This window comes from Hemiscyllium ocellatum, chromosome 39, assembly GCF_020745735.1.
Source record: "Hemiscyllium ocellatum isolate sHemOce1 chromosome 39, sHemOce1.pat.X.cur, whole genome shotgun sequence".
Lineage (NCBI taxonomy): Eukaryota > Metazoa > Chordata > Chondrichthyes > Orectolobiformes > Hemiscylliidae > Hemiscyllium > Hemiscyllium ocellatum.
Window position 1 is genome coordinate 6920698 of NC_083439.1, and position 19279 is coordinate 6939976.

Genomic DNA, 19279 nt, shown 5'->3' on the forward strand with positions numbered 1-19279 from the left:
GGCTGCCTTCAAAGCACCTCGGTATTGATTCAAGATATCTTACTGATTTGTTTTAGCATCAACCAATTTGTTCACAGCTCTACACCTCAATTTTAGTTTCTGTAGCCACATATTCCCAAATAAGGTTGGGTAAATTACTTTCACAATGTGGAGTGGCAACTCTGTGTCCTGTTCCTGTAGTTATACCGTAGCCGTTTCATACTCTTCCAAGGGCAGCCCCTGCTCTGTGTGTGTCCTGAGGGTGATGTTGGAATACTTGAGTGGCAGTTTATTCAGCTTTTCAATGTAAATTGTTTTTGGTATCAGTGAATCTGCAGCCCCTGTAACTACCGACATTTTGATGGGTTGCCCATCCAATTTAGGCACAATCCAAAATGTATGCGTTTCACCATGGGGGGGCCAGGACATTCAATGTAAATTCCTCATCGAGGATGCTTGATTCCAAGCAGTGTCTACATCTTCCTTGTGGCCGACAACATGGCTCTTCTTCCTTGAGTCTAACTGATTTTTCTTTGGCACGGAATTTTCCAGATGATTGTAATTCCTCCGGCAGGGCCTCGGAATGTGGTTCTCTCATTCACAGTTCTTGCACTGGACTGCACCAGTAGTCAGTTCCAGATATGCTATACCTGTGGCACCCTGTTCAGATTTCTTGTGCGGCCATTTTATGTACTTGGATACTGGGCCTAGCTGTGCAACTTTTCTGATTGCCACATCCATAGACTTCTCAATGGTGTGATTTTAAGATTCAGATTTCACTCAGTTGTTGGAAATGGCCTTACTTCATTTGCCACACATCAGTATCTCTCTTAAAGTATCATTTAAAACATTCCCAAACTCTGTGTTCAATGAGGCACTTAAAACTCACAAAGAATTGACCCACAGGTTCCTCCTCTAATTGATTCAACTTGTGAAATCTGAATCTCTCTGCAATTAGTCGGGCTTTTGAGGGAAAATCATTCTCCAAAGTATCAATTAACTCCCAGTGCATTTTGTTTTCAGATTTGTCTGACTGAACAAGGTTTCTAAGTAAACTAGAGATTTTACTGCCTATAGTTCTGAGGAACATGTTACTACCAATTTATCTGCGATTCTATTTGCTGTAATGTAACTGAATCCAACAGTGTAGGCCTTTCAGCCTTCTGATCCTTCTTCGAAGGGTCTGGTGGTGCCACATTGATCCACCATTTTTCTTTTAATTTGGATTTTGCAATCAAGTCTCGTTTACATTGAAAATCTTCATAAAATCAACATCTTCACCTTTGGTTTGCTCCCCTAAACCTAATTGCAACAACTTTTCATTGATTTCTAACTCCAAATGTGGAATTTTTCTTCCTTTCCCTGCTTCCATGCCTGAGAAATCTCAAATGGTGAACTCTGCAGTCCTGACTTTCTGGATTTCCTCCCATTTCAATTTCATTGGTGTTGATTTTTTCCATTTTCTTTCTTCTTTTCTTCTCTTTAGCATGCACACGTCCTGACTGAATTTTGCTTCATTACCTGTTATTATGTGATGGTCAAGTTACTATATTCCAATCAGAACTAAATAACTTGTAATTTCCTGCAATCCAACGGGAGGCTTTATTCTGAAGTTCTGTACTCTGTGAAAACCCGAAACAAGTTTCAACAAGCCCATGAGCACTAGCTGAACACTCGCCAATGTCAGTCAAAAAGTGTGACACTGGAAAAGCACAACCTGTCAGGCAGCATCTGAGGTGCGGGAGAGTCAACGTTTCGAGCATAAGCTCTTCATCAGATATGTGGGGGAGGCCACAGGGACTGAGAGATAAATGGGAGAGGGGTGGGGCTGGGGAGTGGTAACTAGGGTAATGCGATGGGCAGATGAAAGTGGAGTGTGATGGTGATAGGGTGGAGCAGATTGGTGGGAACAAAGATGAACAGTTCAAGAGGGCGGTGCTGAGTTGGAAGGTTAGACCTGGGATAAGATGTGGGGAGGGGAGATGAAGAAACATCTCATTGATTTTGTGTGGGTCCCAAGATGGAAGATGAAGTGTTCTTCGTCCAGTTGTCCTGCACCTCTGCCCTTGAACCCCACCCCTCCAACCGCAACAAGGATAGAACCCCCCACCCGGTCCCATTTTCCACCTCACTAATCTCTGGATACAACACAACATCCTCCATCAGGTCTGCCACCTGCAGTCAGATCCCACCACCATAGATATATTTCCATCCCTACTCCTTACAGCATTCCGCAGAGACCATTCCCTCATTGGGTCCATGCTCCCCCCACCAACCCACCCTCCACTCCTGGCACCTTCCCCTGCCACCACAAAAGGTGTGAAGCCTGGGCCCCCCTAATGCCACTCCCCAATCGAAGGCCCGAAGGGATCCTTCCACATCGGCAGAGATTTTCCTGCATCTCCACACGCGTCATGTACTGTGTCTCCATTGCTCTACATTGGGGACACAGGACGTTAACTTGCAGAATGTTTCAGAGAACATCTCCAGGACACACGCACTAAACAACTCCACCGTGCTGTGGGCTGACCACTTCAACTCTCTCGCCCACTCCACCAACGACATGCAATTTCTGGGCCTCCTCCAGTGCCAAATTCTAGCCACCCAACGACTGGCGGAAGAACACCTAATCTTCCACCTTGGGACCCTCCAACCACATAGAATCAATGTCGATTTCACCAGTTCCCTAATCTCCCCTCCCTCCATGTTATCCCAGATCAAACCCTCCAACCCGGCACCACCCTCTTGAACTGTCCTACTTGTCCATCTTCCTTCCGACCTATCTACTTCACCCTCCTCTCCGACCTATCCGCTTCACCCTCCTCTCCAACCTATCACCATCACCCCCCACCTCCATCTATCACATTCTGAGCTACCGTCCCCTAGCCCCACCCCCCTCATATTTATCTCTCAGCTCCCTTGGAACCCCCCCCCGCCCAACCCCTCCACTATGCTGACGAAGAGCTTATGCTTGAAATAGTAAAAAGTGAGGTCTGCAGATGCTGGAGATCAGAGCTTAAAATGTGTTGCTGGTTAAAGCGCAGCAGGTCAGGCAGCATCCAAGGAACAGGAAATTCGACGTTTCGGGCAAAAGCCTTTCTTATGCGTGAAATGTTGACTCTCCTGCTCCTCGGATGCTGCCTGACCAGCTCTTCTTTTTCAGCGCCACACCTTTTGACTCTGATCTCCAGCATCAGCAGTCCTCACTTTCTTTTACTCACCAATGTCAAGTGACACACTTCCTAATGGATGTTGTCCCAACATAAAACAACTATAACATTCAATAAGTAGTGCCCTGAAAATTGTCGGGGAAAGACGGATAGTCTCCAGCACTGCAGAGCTTCCCTTGGCCCAATGCTGGGCAAGGGGATTACTTGCTATACTGAAGTGATAAATCTCTTTAAATTTGCCCAACCTGTGATCCTGTGAATACTAGGCGTATGTGTACTGTGCACGTCCTCCTCATTGTTTCCCCTCACATCAATTACTGCTCTTGTTAAGAAAGAACCCAACTGTTACATTTGTGTTTATTGTTATGAGACTTCAAGGTACACTAGGTTCAAGAAAACAAACTTCGGCCACTGTCACTCCAGGATCACCCTCCAGTAATGAGCTCTCCATGAACCTAACCTGCAGGCTAGCCAAACTGGGCTCAGTATGAACATCTACGAAGCATCATACAAAGCTATATAAACCAAAATCTGGCAGGATCAGTTCACAGTCTTTGCTGTTAGTTGACCTCAAACAAAATTCCAAAGTGGACTCTAACCTTGTGCTCCTTGGGCCAAGAAGTGAATATAATCTAAATTCCTGTTGTGGATTTCAATTAAGTGAAGACCTCTGGGGGGAAAAAAAACCCACAGGTGAACATGGGATTTAGGGTTAGTTAGTAATATCACTGCTGTATCCTACCTTAACAAAAGAAAGGAAGGTGTGCTGTGATATTATTCGAAGCAATTAGCTTGCTAAAAATGTTTAGGTCCACGTGAGAATAGCTATTTGAACAGGATAGTATACACCTGTTTGTATCCTCCTCAGCAGACCAAAAGTAAGATAAAATCTGTTCCTCATACCATTCACAAATTAGCAATACAAAAAAGAACTTAATTTCTATGATGATAATAAAGATTGACTTCTTTTTATTTTTCTTCACTTGGTAGATTGCTTTAAGGAACAGTAAATTCCTTCCCCAACCCCTTTCAAACGTTGAGTTGCAGTAAAGTACCTCTGTAAATTTCAATTCAAGTTCTCATCAGATATCCTATTCAGCTGCTTTCTAGACATTGTTGGTTGACCTTAAATCAACTACCTTATCTGAGAGTCATTAATTCAATGATATTAGGAAAATTAGGAAACAGGGATAGAAAGTAACATCTAATAATCAACTAATACGCACAAGAATTCCTAGAAGCACAGCATTCCAACCAGAACTCTTATCAACAAACACATCGAGTTAGACCCCATCTACTACCCCCTTAGAAAAGGAACAGGAAGTGACTTCACCACGGGAAATAATATCACCACAGGAAATGACATCACCAACTCAAAGAAACCCAAATATATAAATAGAAAGCAGGAATTTTCAGCATTGCTTCGCCTGAGGCCCACTGAAGATGTTACCTAGTAGGGTAATGAAACGCCTGGAAATGAACCTTCCAGCTCAGTGAGCAAACCTACATCCAAAACCTCAACCTCAGCTACAAATCTTCTCAAAACTCGCTAATAATCACTCCAAATAAAGTAAAATACCATTAAAGGCATCTAACACAAATAATATATTTTAAGAATTTTGTAGACTACACAACCACAGGAGTAATATGCAGTTGTGAGATTCCCGTAAATGTTACAGTCTGAAACAATTACCATCTTCTAATCATTCAGCTTATTTTCTAGTATTACTGACTCTTACATTTGCCCTTTCCATATGTATAATATATATTTTGCCAACAGCTTGAGAGGATGGATCAGGTAGCATGGCATAGGTTAGATCAGGAATGTATTGTGACATGGTGGCGATAAGTATGGTACTGTCATGCCTATCTGTTAGAAAGCAAGGCAGAGACATTCTTTGTCACGTTTTGTCTAGAAAATGATTATTTTACCACTAAACAATATACAATAATAGGAATTGATACAGTATTATTTGAATTACAATGATATCACTAACACTGTAGAAGGGCAGCGTTTGTTTGACTGGAAGACAGATGTTAAGAATGGACCTTAGGGTATTTATTAAATTGTCTCCTATTCATAGAAGCTTTTTTCATCAAAAATATATTATCACATTAACTAGTGAATTGCTGACTAATGGATTTAATGGGTTTTTCTAGTGCTTTACATTGCATAAAATGATGTTTAAAAATTAATTACTAATTGATGCGGTTGATGTTCCAATTTCCTGCTTCCTAGCATAAAGTAACTCAAGAACTAAATAGAAAATCAGCTAAGTGTTATTTAAACAATGAGACATGTAATTATGCAAAGATTTTCCTTTTTTCTATCTGGCTTTATTATAGGAGCTAGCTCAGAGGCTGTAAAGCTGAACCCAGCATTAAACCTCAGTCACAATGAACGGGAATTGAGTGTTTGATTTAAAACCCAGGCTAGGCTCATTATCAGTATTTTAATTTATTGTATGCCTTACGCTGTCGAAAAAGTTTACTGTAAATCAATAAGTAGGAAAGGTTTAACAAGGTTTACAAGAAATGTTTCAGTGTTGGGATGATGGGATGAGTGATTAGAAGCACATTAGGAAGCAATGATTTTTGAATGTTACATGTTTAGAAAGTACTTTCAAGTTATTTACCTCAAACTGTACAATCATTTGTGATGATTCCAGGAACATCAACATTGAAAAATAATGGGAAAGTAGAAAGCTAATAGCTTTCCTGTTATCCATTATGATTTCTGACTCACCATTATTGTTTCTTTAAATTTTCTTTGTGCTGCTGAAAATTAATTTGCATGGTTTTTATGACTGAAGTGTCATTTCAGACAAACCATACCTCCACAGTGGGGATGCATTATGGAGTATAGTCTTCACTCAACCACAGGAACATGTGCCCTGATGACCTCCTTCAGAAAAACATTAGGGGTTATGAGTGGTGATAATATCATACAGTCTTTTGAGCGTGATAATTGGGGAATATGAAGAAATTAATCAAAAAAAAGGTGCTACTAGTGACAGAAAAACATAATTGAAATATGTTTCTAAACCAGTTAGCTGTGCTTTATTGGAGAATGTTGAGCAGTTTTGTATCAAATGCTTGCCACGCCCATTTCACCCCCCTTCCATTCTTTGTACAAGACATTGATTCAAGCGTGTCATTGTAGTTCAGTGAATATCAGCAATCCCCTATCAGTTTTAGATGGAGGGAAGAAAATTCTTTCATTAAATTCATTTCAATTAGTTAATTTCATTTTGTTCATAAGGGATAGCTGAATGTGACAGCCATTTTGCAATGTAGCAGTAACACCAACTCCTTATATATAAAACAATTTGGAACTTTTCTAAGAAGCATACTAAAAGATGACTTAAATACTACTTTTCCAATAGAAGGAGTTCTTAATTGATGCATGTCTTCACATCTAAGTGTTGAATGTGGAGATAAGTTGGTTTTCTGTGTGAAAAAGAGAAGAAAAGACAGAAGGGCTGGCATCCTGGTTATGCAATTTCCAAGCAGCCAGTTGGAATGTAGAATTGGCCATATTCTCTGGAGCATACTCACCAGCAGTTTACTTAATGAGTAGCTGAGCCCTATTGGCCAAGAAGATGGCAAAGTCAGTGCAAGATCTAGTTAGTTGTATTCAACATTCCTAGCTGGGGAAACAGAAACCATCCAAGGTTTTTGCTCCTGATCAATATCTGACAACCCCTTTATGGAAGTGAGCATGCATAATTACCGTGTGAGCCAGGGTTTGGCTAAACTATGGGAGTCAGTGAATAATCTGTTGTTAATCACTGTCTATGTTAAAACATGGGTAATATTTACTTGCACAAGGTTTTAAAGAGAAATTGATGCCATGTGGTATTCAAGTAGCTGTTAAGTGGAGTAGAAACCAAAAAGGCAAAGGTGTAGTGATAGCGTTCCCACCTTTTAGCCAGGAGGCCTAGGTTCAATTTCCAATGGCTCTGGAGATGTATCATAATATTTCTGAACTGATTCATTAAGAAAAGAAATCTTGATAGCCAGTTGGTGAAGGGAAAAAACTGCAAAAAGGCAAAGGATCATCCAGTTGATGGGTTATGATATTTCTGGATTGCTGCTAAAATTTTATTTGGGAGAATTGGATTTTACACAAGTATTTTGTATTGTTTTGCATACACTTTGAGAAACGCAGAGGTGTCAATTTTTGTTATGAAAATTAAATTCCATGAATTTACATTGGGAGCCGTATTGAACATGGCAAATGCTATATTGTTTTACTTCTCTACCATAATTTAATTTCCTCCAGTTGCATTTTAAATGTAAGTTTTTCTGGATGTTATTTTCCCAGTCAAGGTGAAGGATTGGAGAGTGAGGCATAGCACAGTTGTTTATTTTGGCAGAAACGTTTTGGTTTCCTCCTTAGTTAATGACTCACTCATGAAACAGTGACTTTGGAACTTTCAAGTTTTGAGAATGCATTTTGTTTGTAAGCCAAAAAATTTCAGAGAAAAGTAAAAATATCTTCTGTTTCTCCAGAAATGATAAATTTCATCCTAGCTTCCTTCCTGTTGTCAGCATGAAGCACTTTGTGACAATTATATTAGGCAATGACTGCACACTGAAGTTCATTCAAGTCCATCCCTCTGACGATCATCTTATTGCCTCAGTGTGAACCTCACCCTTGCTGTAAATTAGAGTTCTCATTTTTTTTTAAAAAATCATTTATGCCCAATTATAGCTAGTTCACTGGCTTTTTGTATTAAAATTATTCTGTTACAAAAATCCATTATAATAGGGATTGGAGTAGACCATTCAACACATTAAGCCTATGTAATTAATTTAGAGTCATAGAGTCATACAGCATGGAAACAGACCCTTCGGTCCAATCAGTCCATGATGATCATGTTCCCAAACTAAAATAAATCCGCCTGTGCTTGGCCCATATCCCTACAAACATTTCTTATTCATGAATTCATCTAAATGTCTTTCGAACATTGCAACTGTACCTGCATACACCACTTCCTCTGGAAGTTCATTCTACACACGAACTACTCTCTGTGTAAAAGAAAATTGCTCCTCATGTCTTTTTAAAATCTTTTTCCTTTCACCTTAGAAGTATGCCTCCTTGGCTTGAAATCCTCTTAGGAAAAGACACCTGCCATTCACTTTATCTATACCCATCAATTTTATAAACCTGTATAAGGTCACCTCTCAAAAAAGTCCCAGCCTATCCAGCCTCTCCTTATAACTCAAACCCTCCATTCCCAGCAACATCTCTGTCTTCCTGATTTTGTCTTTGCACTCAGCAGAGCTGAGTTTCATCCTGGGTTTGAATCCAGAGACATGGACAACAATGTCATAACCCATTCAATACCCTAGCCCTCTAGTCTCATCATCTCTGTTTCATCCCTCATCCCCATATGTGATGGGACACCCCTCCCTCAGGCCCAGCTGATGGGATGGAGTGAAGTTAGGCTAGGGTAGTGGGGAAGAAAATATTCTTAACTAATGCTGTGAGAGCAAATATTTACAACAAACTCCATTGCCAGCTATAATTAAGAGAACCTCTCTGATGTTTAATATAAATTAGCAGATGATTGACAGCTGTCAAACTAAAATACGGCAAAGAACTGCAAATGCTGGAAATCAAACAAAAACAGTGTGCTGTAGATAGCAGCAATAGAAAGAACAACAGAGTTAACTGTTTGAGTCCAGTGACTGAGCTTTAACAAAGGGTCGTTGTACTCAAAATGTAAACTCTATTGCTCTCGCTATAAATGCTGGCAGACCTGCTGAATTTCTCTACTATTTACTCGTTTAACTCACAAACCTTGTTTGTTTATGTGATGCGTCAGAGAAAGTAGACACATGCACAAAACTAATGCAGTTCTGTTTGGCTAGAAAATGAAGGGGATACAAATAAAGAAGTAAACGGTGGGCTGTGCAACGCTGCAACATTTCACCTGAGTTCTGAGATCATATTCTGACATATGATCAGTGAGGCAGGTATTTGGAGAGTGATTATAGAGGTTTCACTAAACATTTTTTATATATATGTTTAGTTAAATGCAGAGTGAATATATCTTTTTTTAACTTATATGCTTTACCGCAAGCACAAATTATCTGTGTCTAGGTAAACATTTTTGATGCATCAGTGGAAAACTTAAAAGCCAATTATATGCTAAAAGTTTGTGGTAAATGATAATACAATAGTTTGTCAATTTATTCATAAATGTGTTAAAAACGGACTTTAATGTAACATTTTATTTTTACAGCAGTTTCAAGTGTTGCCAATTCATCGGACCCAAGAATTTTCAGAAACTTTTTATGTTACAATTTTCAATGGCAAAATAGATTATACTGCTCCAGACGTCCTGGCTTTCAAACACCATTACCAGTTATACTGGGGACACATCTTGTCCTTTCTGGAATATCTTGGGAGGAAACTAAGACAGTACGATGTGCCAGTTACCATTGTAGAAGGTCAGAAGTTGGCAGAGATTTCAGCTATCTTCGAACTTAATTCACAGCCCAACTGGAAGGACCTGCTTCCTGTGGTGAAAAATAAAGAATTGGTGGAAGAGATCATCAAGCGTCCAGGCCAGCAGTACAAAGGGCCAGATGGCTTGGAAATCGCAGCTACAAAAATCCAGGCTATCTGGAGGCAGTACCAGTGCAAGACCAAGTACCTCATAGCTCGTCGCCAGAAGTGGGCAGCAGGTGTTATTTCCATCTCGTGGCTCATGCGCGCTCAAAGGGTGCGGGTGAAGAAGACCCTAAAGCAGTCACGTCAGAGACACCTGGAAAATTTTCGCAGCAGGGCCAAGGTGTGTGGAGCTGCCAGCTGTTCCGCCAGCCCTCATTCTCCAAATATCTCCGCCTGAGTGCTCCTGTAAAGCTGTTCCCACATTGCCTTTCCCTGCACTTGTCTGAGAATCATATTTCATCCATCATCAGAGATGCAGCCGTTGAGGCTGCAAAGTCTGTCACTGATTTTTTTTTTCGCCTGAAAGAATGGCTGTGCCTTTTCACCACTTTTGGTCTGAAAATTTACATTATCAGGAAAGTAAATTTTCAAGTTTCCTACCTGTACGCACTATATGGCTCTCTGAATTCGTTTGAAAAGCTCCCTCTCCAGCTACGGCATGCTCAGTACTTTATTGTACTGTATTTACTTTTTGCAGACAAGTGTGTTAATTAATGCTTACTTCACTTATGTTTAGTTTCTTTTTAATTCATATTCCATTAATTAAGCAAAGCACACTCCACAATCTCTCTGCTTGGAATACTACTAGTGCATCATGTAGCGCTAATTAAATTAATTGGGGAAGATGTTTTAAGTATGTAATTAAATCAATTAATATAATTTATGCCTGGCTTGGTCTGACTGACTAAAGTGGAGCAGCTGAAGTTTAACTTGATGAATCTATTACAGCTTCTGTCACTGATCAATGCTCTTCTTGATTCCTAGCATCTGGCAGCCAACTGGAATCGCATCAAGGCCTCCAGGAGAACTATTATCCACATCCCATCATTAGGTATTGCACTTTTTTTTTGCCTGCAGATTCATCCACAACCTCTATTACCCACCACATTACAGGTCCTTGATTGAGTTCAGGAAGCCCCCTTGTTTTGTTTCAAATTGGTCTCGGTAGGAAGATGTTCTTCAGATGATGAGAGTAATAACACAAGCCCTTTCTCAAAACAGCATTTAATTTCAGGATTAAGCAAATAAAGTCATTACACGGGCCCTATTCGGATGAGAGGTGATTTGCTGTAATTCACTTTCATTTGTATGAAATGGAAGCTGAAAGGCTGTGCTGAAATAGCAGATAATGTTTTCTATCTATCTTTAATGATATGAGAATTCAGGCTCTTGCTTGTTGTCGTGTTAAATCAATAAGTGGGGAATCTCACTATATGTTGGATTTAATCAAATGTGCAGTCAAAATGATAAGCTACATTGTCTGGAATTATTTAGTTCTAATTACTGTCAGATGGGAATCTTTATTTGCACTTAAGGCAAGGGGGTTCTGGTGCTGACAAAAGGAATGCTGTGCCACGCTAAATAATTAAGACACTGAATAGTGGGCTCTGTACTTAAATAATCTGCAGCTTTGAGTAAATTAGCACAAGCCTAGCGAAATAATTACATTTTATTAATTCGGAGAATGGAAAGTCTTTAGACTCAACAAACGCTAATTCCCCATGTATGTGGGATCTTTTGCTCTGTGTTTCCTAGGGTATGCCCAGTCATTGCGATCATCTGTGCCCAATATAGATACTCAACAGAACCTACAGATGGGAAGGTTATGTGACATCAGGGGTGAGTGCTGTCATTGCCCAGCATTTGTAACAATAGGTTTGACTAATTACTCGTATGCTCAACGACAAAGTACCTTTATGACAGTGACTTTCCTTTAATGTATTTTACAAATTTTATAATAATGAAATATATAAGCTTTGTAACAATCATCTTTCCACAGAGATTTTAAAAAATGGTGGAAATCAAAAATAAATATAGCAAGCCTGTTAGTATCCAAGATCAGAAACTATTTCACATTTTGGGTACAAATTCTGTCTGGTGTGTACTAATGCCAATTTTTGTTTTAATTTTAAAATCCCAAATTGTATATTATAGTAATTGTCTGTGTATGCAGTTGTATTTTATTTCACAAATAGTATGATGCCCTGATCAAGTTAAAGTCTGTTGTAAGTTATGCAATAATTCTAACATTGGTCCATACGGAAAATTGGCAGAAGGCAGAGACAGCAGAGAAATATTCTTAATGGACTCTTGGGCTTCTCTGAATTGGTAAATGCCTTATCATTCAGAGGTCTTTACTGAGTTATCTCTGTGCACACATGCAGCCATAATGCTGATGATTTCTGTGAGATGGGACTGTTTAATAATTGCACACATGTTGTTAACATAAAAATCTCAATTTTAGGCCAGAAAATGCAATATTGTGTTGATGGTTCAACATCAAGCTAAGTGTCAGCCCTGGCTCAGTAGTAGTACCCTCATATGAGCCAGAAAATCATTGGTTCAAGCATCACTCCAGAGACTTGAATACTAATCTAGACTGACATTTCAGTGCAGTAACTGAAGCACTGCTGCATAGTCTGAGGTGCTTTCCTTTATATGAGACATAATATTTAAATCTCACACATGGACATAAAAGTTTCCAAGACACCTGTTCTGCATGGTGTCCAGGCCAACATTTACCACTAATCCAACATTTCAAACAATTGATCTGGGTCATTTATTTAATTGTTGTTTGTGGAGCTTTTCTACAATACACTGATTGTGTTTCCTACTAGATAGCAATGACTACATTTCAAAAATACCTGAGAAGCTATAAAGCGTTTAGATATCCTGATGTCTTGATTGGAACTATGGACATTAAAGTTTCCTTTTCCCTGTTTAATTCAGATTGTTTCAGTAAATACACTACACATACTTAACTGGGGTGTGGAACAAATTTGGACAGCTCTTTGAAAGAGTTAACATAAGAATGACAGGATGAGTAGCTTCCCTCTCTGCTGTGACATGTTACCATTGTGGATTCTTTTTACTCTATAAAATTATATTTTAAGAAATTGTATTAATACAAGTTAATAACATATTCAATGCTGTATTTTTCCTTTAAATATTGCAAGCATTTACATTAATATTTTCCCTCCAATTTTTGTTAGAGTTTTTTTCACCACGAATTCCTCCTTTTTTTGTGTATTCCACAGACCGGAGACTGGCTAACTTAATCTCCGATTTTTAGCACAACTGGCCACAAGGAGGTGTCTCGGAATAGCTGGGCGACCAGATTATCCAATATGCACATGACAACCTCTCATTACAATCCATGGGAGACCTTAACTAGAATATCCTCAATTTAATCCCTACATTGATCTTCACCAGGTGGAGGTCATACTTCAAAATGACATTGAGGAAGAAGGGGAAAAGTCATTGCAGGATCCCTGCATTAATGCTGACCAGTGGCTGCAGTTGGAATATATAATGCAGACAATAGCCAAAAGCAGGATCAGATTAGGCTTACGCGTGATTTTCAAGGTTTAAGAGAATGATTTGATTTTTCTTTTAAGAATTAAAAAAGATGCACTCCATAATGTGAGACTGATGACCTCTGTATTTCTATGTAGTAGCGAAATTGAACAGAAACATGTTAAAAGACCTTTTTAATATTTATTAAGTCATGCGAAATTGAACTAAGTTAAAATCACCGAATCAGTGATGCAATGTCTCGAAAAGCAATTGAGAACTTGGCCGGTGATTTTTAATTTCTTTATAATTTACTTTCCACACTAACAACTTAGAATGTAAAATTGTTAAGGTTATGAAAGGAAAAAAAATTCTCATTTCATAGCATGAAATTGTGAAAATAATTCTGCCTTCAGAACAGCCACAGTACACAAATTGATTCTCTCGTTCAAAACTCAGTCCTTTTCATGCTGTGCCAGCTGTAGTGACCTACATTAACTATGCGAAGGCACCAGGAAAAAAAAATTTTAAAAAATATATAGTTGTACTTGGGATGAAGTTCCTTGGAATTAAATTACTTTATTTGAAAAATATAACTTCTATTTGAAGTTTCTCATTTTCAGAAAAAAATGCACAGAATCACATGAATAACAATGAGATCAGTGCTTTGGTAACATTAATAAGAGTGCAATGTGTGGGGAAAACTGCACAAAAGTAATAGATTAGATATCCTTGCTTGGTGAGTAAGATCCCTGCAAGGGATTAACCTGTTACAATATACTAAGAAGGCAGCAAAAAAATCAACTTGACCGCTAGAATGAAGCTTGATTCGGAGGGGTGATGAAGCCAGCAAAGCTCTCAAATGCACAAGGCTAACAATCAGGCAAAACAATTATTTCTGTCATTTTTTCCAAGTTTAATTAGGGACTAATAATTGACCAAATGTCCTAAATCGACTGGCTGATACTAAATAAAGTACAGTTGTTGAGACAAATTGTATAGTACCAAGTCAAGATAGTGTGGGGCTTTGGTGGTAACTTGCACATAGCAGTGTTCCCATACATTAGTTGCCATTGTTTTTCTAGTTGGTAGATGTAGTAAGTTTTGAAGTTGCTACTGAAGGACATGTAAACAAGGTACAAAAGTAAGCCACTCAGTCTTTCAGGTCTGCTCCACCATACAATAAAATCACGGCTGATCTGGTTTTATCTTCAATTCTACATTTCTACATATCCCCAATAATCTTTCACCCCCTTGGTTATTAAGAATCTACCCACCCCGCCTTCAAAATATTTAGATTTTGCATCCACTTCTTCTTGAGGAAGAGAATTCCAAACCCCTGAGAAAAAAAATTTCCTCATTCCTGTTTTAAATGAGCGCTTTCTTATTTTTAAATCCTGAGCCCTACTTCTAGATTCTCTGAGGATCTAAGAGGAAACATTCTTGCAACATCCGCTCAGACAAGTCCGCTAAGGATCTTAAATATTTCAATCAAATCACCTCTGACTCTCCTAAACTCCAGACAATACAGGCTTAGCCTGTCTAGCCTTTCCTCATAAGGTAATCTGCCTGATCCAAGTATTAGTGTAACAAACCTTAGAACTGCTTCCAATGCATTAACATCTTTGATGAGTTTCTGCAGTGCATCTTACAGATGGTATATTTTGCTGCAACTGTGTTAATAATGCATGGTATGAATGTTGAAGGTTGTGATTTGCAGTGTGGTGCCAATCAAGCAAGATGCCTTCTCCTGTATGCTATTGAGTTTCTTGAATGTTGTTGAAGTTGCATTCTTCTAGGCAAGTTTTGTCACACTCTTGACTGGTACTGGATGGGCTTTGAAAGTCAAGAAGTGAGTTACTCATTTTAGAATTTCCAGCATTTAACGTGCTTTTGTAATTCATTATTTATATGGTTGATGCAGTTCAGTTTTTTTTGCCAAAGGCAGCCCCTAGGCTATTGATAGTGAGATATTCAGCAATAGCAATATCATTCAATGTCAATGGGAGATAGTTAGGGTGGTCATTTTCTGAAACTTGTATGTTGTGACTGTTACTTGCCAGTTATAAATCCAAGTCTCAAGGTTGTCCAATTCTTGCTACAAATGGATTTGTACTGCTTCAGTTTTTGAGGAATTATGAATGACATTGAACATAGTACAATCATCAGTGAATTGCTTCAACTCTGACCTAATGATGGAAGGAAAGTTTTTAAAGAAGCAGCTCATGATGGTTGGACCTAGAACACTGCCTTGAGGAAGTCCTGCAGTAATGTCCTGGAAGTGTGATAACTGACCTCTGACAACCACAGCCATCTCCCATGTGCTAGATATGAAACCACCCAGTGGAAAGCTTCTGCCAGATTCTTGTTGTCCAATTTCCCTTAATGTTAAGGAAACCCCTGCTCACCTCTGAAGTTCAGCTGTTTTGTCTGTACTTTTACCAAGACTGCAAAGATTTCAGAAACTGAGACGTCCTAGCAGAACCCAAACAGAGCAGGTTATTACGTGTGTAAATGCCACAGGAGAGCACTGTTGACAGCAGCTACAGTTGCTCTTCTCAATAAATATTAGTTCAGTATTGTAATAAGATTTTGCTCCCTTGATAAATGCTTGAACACAAACCGATTTAGGATTTAAAACTGTCTAACTTCTGGAGTTTACTGAGAAAAATGTTTTCTGAAGAAGGCAATAGATTTTGTTATACATGAACAAAATTTCAAGAGGTCAAATGTGTAAATGTCATGAAGCTGGATTAGAGGGTTGTAGATAACTGTAGCAGAGAGCACAAACATAGCTCAACTTTCATTTTGACATTGTGTTTGTACGTTTAGATTTCCAACATAATTTCTTAAACCACATTCATGATAGAACCCGCCCCTACGTTGCAATGTAATTAGACCCAAACTGCCAGTGAAGGCACATATGACTTTGCAGACAAAATCGTATAGGTGAAAGTTTGTGCAGCAAAAGTGACCAAACATTTTACTGGGCCATTTAGTGGAGCCTTTTGTGTCATAAATAAAATTTAATGAATGTTCTTTTTTAATTTGCACAGATGCCAGCAGGTTTTAGTGTTCTGCGGTACAATTTAATCCATCAATTGATAAAATTAAGAAAAGCCCTTTCAAATTGTTAAGCCCATAAATTTCAAATAAAGCCAACTAGCAAATAAGTATAAAATTGAAAAATGAGATGTAAAGGTTTGGTCGTTTGACCGTGATAAATTGTCCATAGCGTTCAGGGATGTGTAGGCTATATGGATTAGCCATGGCAATTGCAGGGTTACAGGTTTAGAGGAGGGGATGGGTCTGGGTGTGATGCTTTTTGGAGAGTCATTGTGGGCTTAATGGGCCGCATGGTCTGCATACACACTGTAGGGATTCTATGATTAAATAGGATTTTTTCCAGAGCTGACTGGCAGACATGCCCATGAGCTGTTTATTGGGCAAAACTTGTGTTTGAGTATAGAAGGATGACCACAAGTGATGTGGAGAGACTGCTTCATTCCAATCTGTCTTCTGATTTTAGGGGAATAAGAACACTGCAGCCGTTGGGATTGGAAATAATTAATGAATTAGTTAGTCTTAATTCCTTAAAGAGAAATTTACTGTGAAGATTTTGGGAAGCAATCAGGAGAACTCCACTTGCTGCCCAATGCAGTGCACCACACAAATAGCAAAAAAAAAGAGCAAGGACCATTATGAATATTTATAAAATAAGTTTTACCATTTATTGTAACATGTTCTTTCTACAGTGAGACAAATAATTTGTTTTACAAAGAAATAGTCTACAGTACATTTTGTTTCTCCTCAGATGACAATATAGATGTTATCTATATTTGCCCCCTTTGGATTGGTAAGGATGTGACCCAATACTACATGAAACTACTTGGACTACAAGAAGCCATCAAAACAGGGCAACCTGAGAATGTAATGAACGTGCAGGATCGTCTCAAAGTCATGACTCCTGAGGCAATAAGCCGTTTTCCTGTAAGTTTCTTCACGAATTTGATTGAGCTTAGTAAGTGGGCAAAGTTTAGATTAAAACAGAAATCAAGGTTCATCACTGATGAACTTTGCATACTAACTAACCTTTATTTTCTGACTTTTTTCTCCTTGAAGGATGCTTGTTTTCTGGCATTTCCTCTTCATCCTAGTCAAACCATACTGAGCAACATTCCCAAGTGGATGTTCTTCAATCAGAATACTACTAATAATACTCTGTAACTATCTGTGAGAGCAATTCTCCTTTGCCCCTCTGAGGTAGAACTGGCCACTTCAGAGCTTAAAGCAGGGATTTGCCACGCACATTCCACTTCTTCATGGCATCAAAAAATAATCAATGCTGGATATATTTGTAAACTAAAAATAAGGTTGCTAATAGCTCACATGTATGTTTGCATGATCCCTCTTCCCTGCCTCGTTGGTGCATTGGTGATAGTATGTAAACTTCATGTTTTAATGATAAGAAAATGGAATGTAGAATAATACATGAAGAAAAATAAATTGGCCTTTGGAACGGAGAAATATAGCAAACAATCATGGACATTGAAGGGAAAATGCAGTGTCAGCATTATCTATGATGTAAGAACACTGCAGTTATAAAAGTTTTGTTTCAGAACTGTTTCTGCATGCAATCAAAAAATAATTCTGAGAATAAATTAGTTTTATTTGTACTTGCATGTGTTGACAATTGTGCGTACCACAGGAAGATGCAATGAGAAACGGGAATAAAAACAAAAAGTTCAAAGTTTGTGAGAAGATTTCTAGCTCGGGTGCTTGTTGTTGTGGTTCTGTTCGCCGAGCTGGGAATTTCTGATGCAAACATTTCGTCTCCTGTCTAGGTGACATCCTCAGTGCTTGGGAACCTCCTGTGAAGCGCTTCTGTGATCTTTCCTCCGGCATTTGTAGTGGTTAGAATTTGCCACTTCCGGTTGTCAGTTCCAGCTGTCCGCTGCAGTAGTCAGTATATTGGGTCCAGGTCGATGTGATTATTAATTGAATCTGTGGATGAGTGCCATGCCTCTAGGAATCCCCTGGCTGTTCTCTGTTTGGCTTGTCCTATAATAGTAGTGTTGTTCCAGCAAAACCAATGTAGTGTACAAAATCCCATGCAAGAACTGCACAAAACACTACATAGGACAAACAGGAAGACAGCTAACGATCCGCATCCATGAACACCAACTCGCCACGAAACAACACGACCAGCTATCCTTAGTAGCCACACACAGATGACAAGCAAAATGAATTCGACTGGGACAACACTACTATTATAGGACAAGCCAAACAGAGAACGGCCAGGGAATTCCTAGAGGCATGGCACTCATCCACAGATTCAATCAATAAGCACATCGACCTGGACCCAATATACCGACCACTGTAGCGGACAGCTGGAACTGACAACCAGAAGCGGCAGATTCAAACCACTACAAATGCCGGAGGAAAGATCACAGAAGCGCTTCACAGGAGGCTCCCAAGCACTGAGGATGTCACTTAGACAGGGGACGAAACGTCTGCAATACAAATTCCTAGCTCGGCGAACAGAACCACAACAAAAACAAAAAGTACTGGAAAATCTCTGCATTTCTGGTAGCATCTATGAGGGAGTAACAACGTTAACATTTCAAGTCTAATATGACTCTTCAGACTGCAGTATAATTGAATTGCAAAGATGGAGTTTTGGCAGCAAAGTGACAAAGTCTAGGAATACTTAAGTATATTTGACATTTGGGAACGATAAGCAAAAAAAGAAAAGGTAGGAAAAGCTGTTAATTAAGAATGTGATCATGCGGGAGGATTTTAGATCAGAAGATCAAGATACAGAATTATTCTGGATGAAGCTAAGAAATATCAAATGGCAGTAAACATTGATAGTAGTTATTTATACATCACTAAGCAGTAATAGTTATGTCGTACATTGTAAAATCATGAAATAGCGTATAGCAAGGGTAGTAGCACAGTAATCATGGGGATCTTCAATCTACATAGACATTGAGTAAACCTAATAAGTACTTAAGCTGCTGAAGATTAATTCCTGGCATGTATATGAGGTAGTTTTCTAGAAAAATGTTGAATAACCAATCATAAAACACATTGCTTTAACTCTATTATTGTGAAATTTGAATTAGTAATCTAATTGTAGAGGTGTCTT

The 19279-nt window shown here is 38.9% G+C and overlaps 1 protein-coding gene across 1 annotated transcript in view; it reads left to right on the plus strand.

Moving 5' to 3' along the window:
* iqch (IQ motif containing H) overlaps nt 1-19279 on the plus strand; it is a 160730-nt gene that overhangs the window by 46884 nt on the left and 94567 nt on the right. The window contains exons 9-12 of the mRNA XM_060852845.1: nt 9404-9955; nt 10600-10666; nt 11371-11454; nt 16943-17118. Of these exons, the coding sequence (XP_060708828.1) occupies nt 9404-9955; nt 10600-10666; nt 11371-11454; nt 16943-17118 (879 nt within the window). The remainder of the gene's footprint in view (nt 1-9403; nt 9956-10599; nt 10667-11370; nt 11455-16942; nt 17119-19279) is intronic.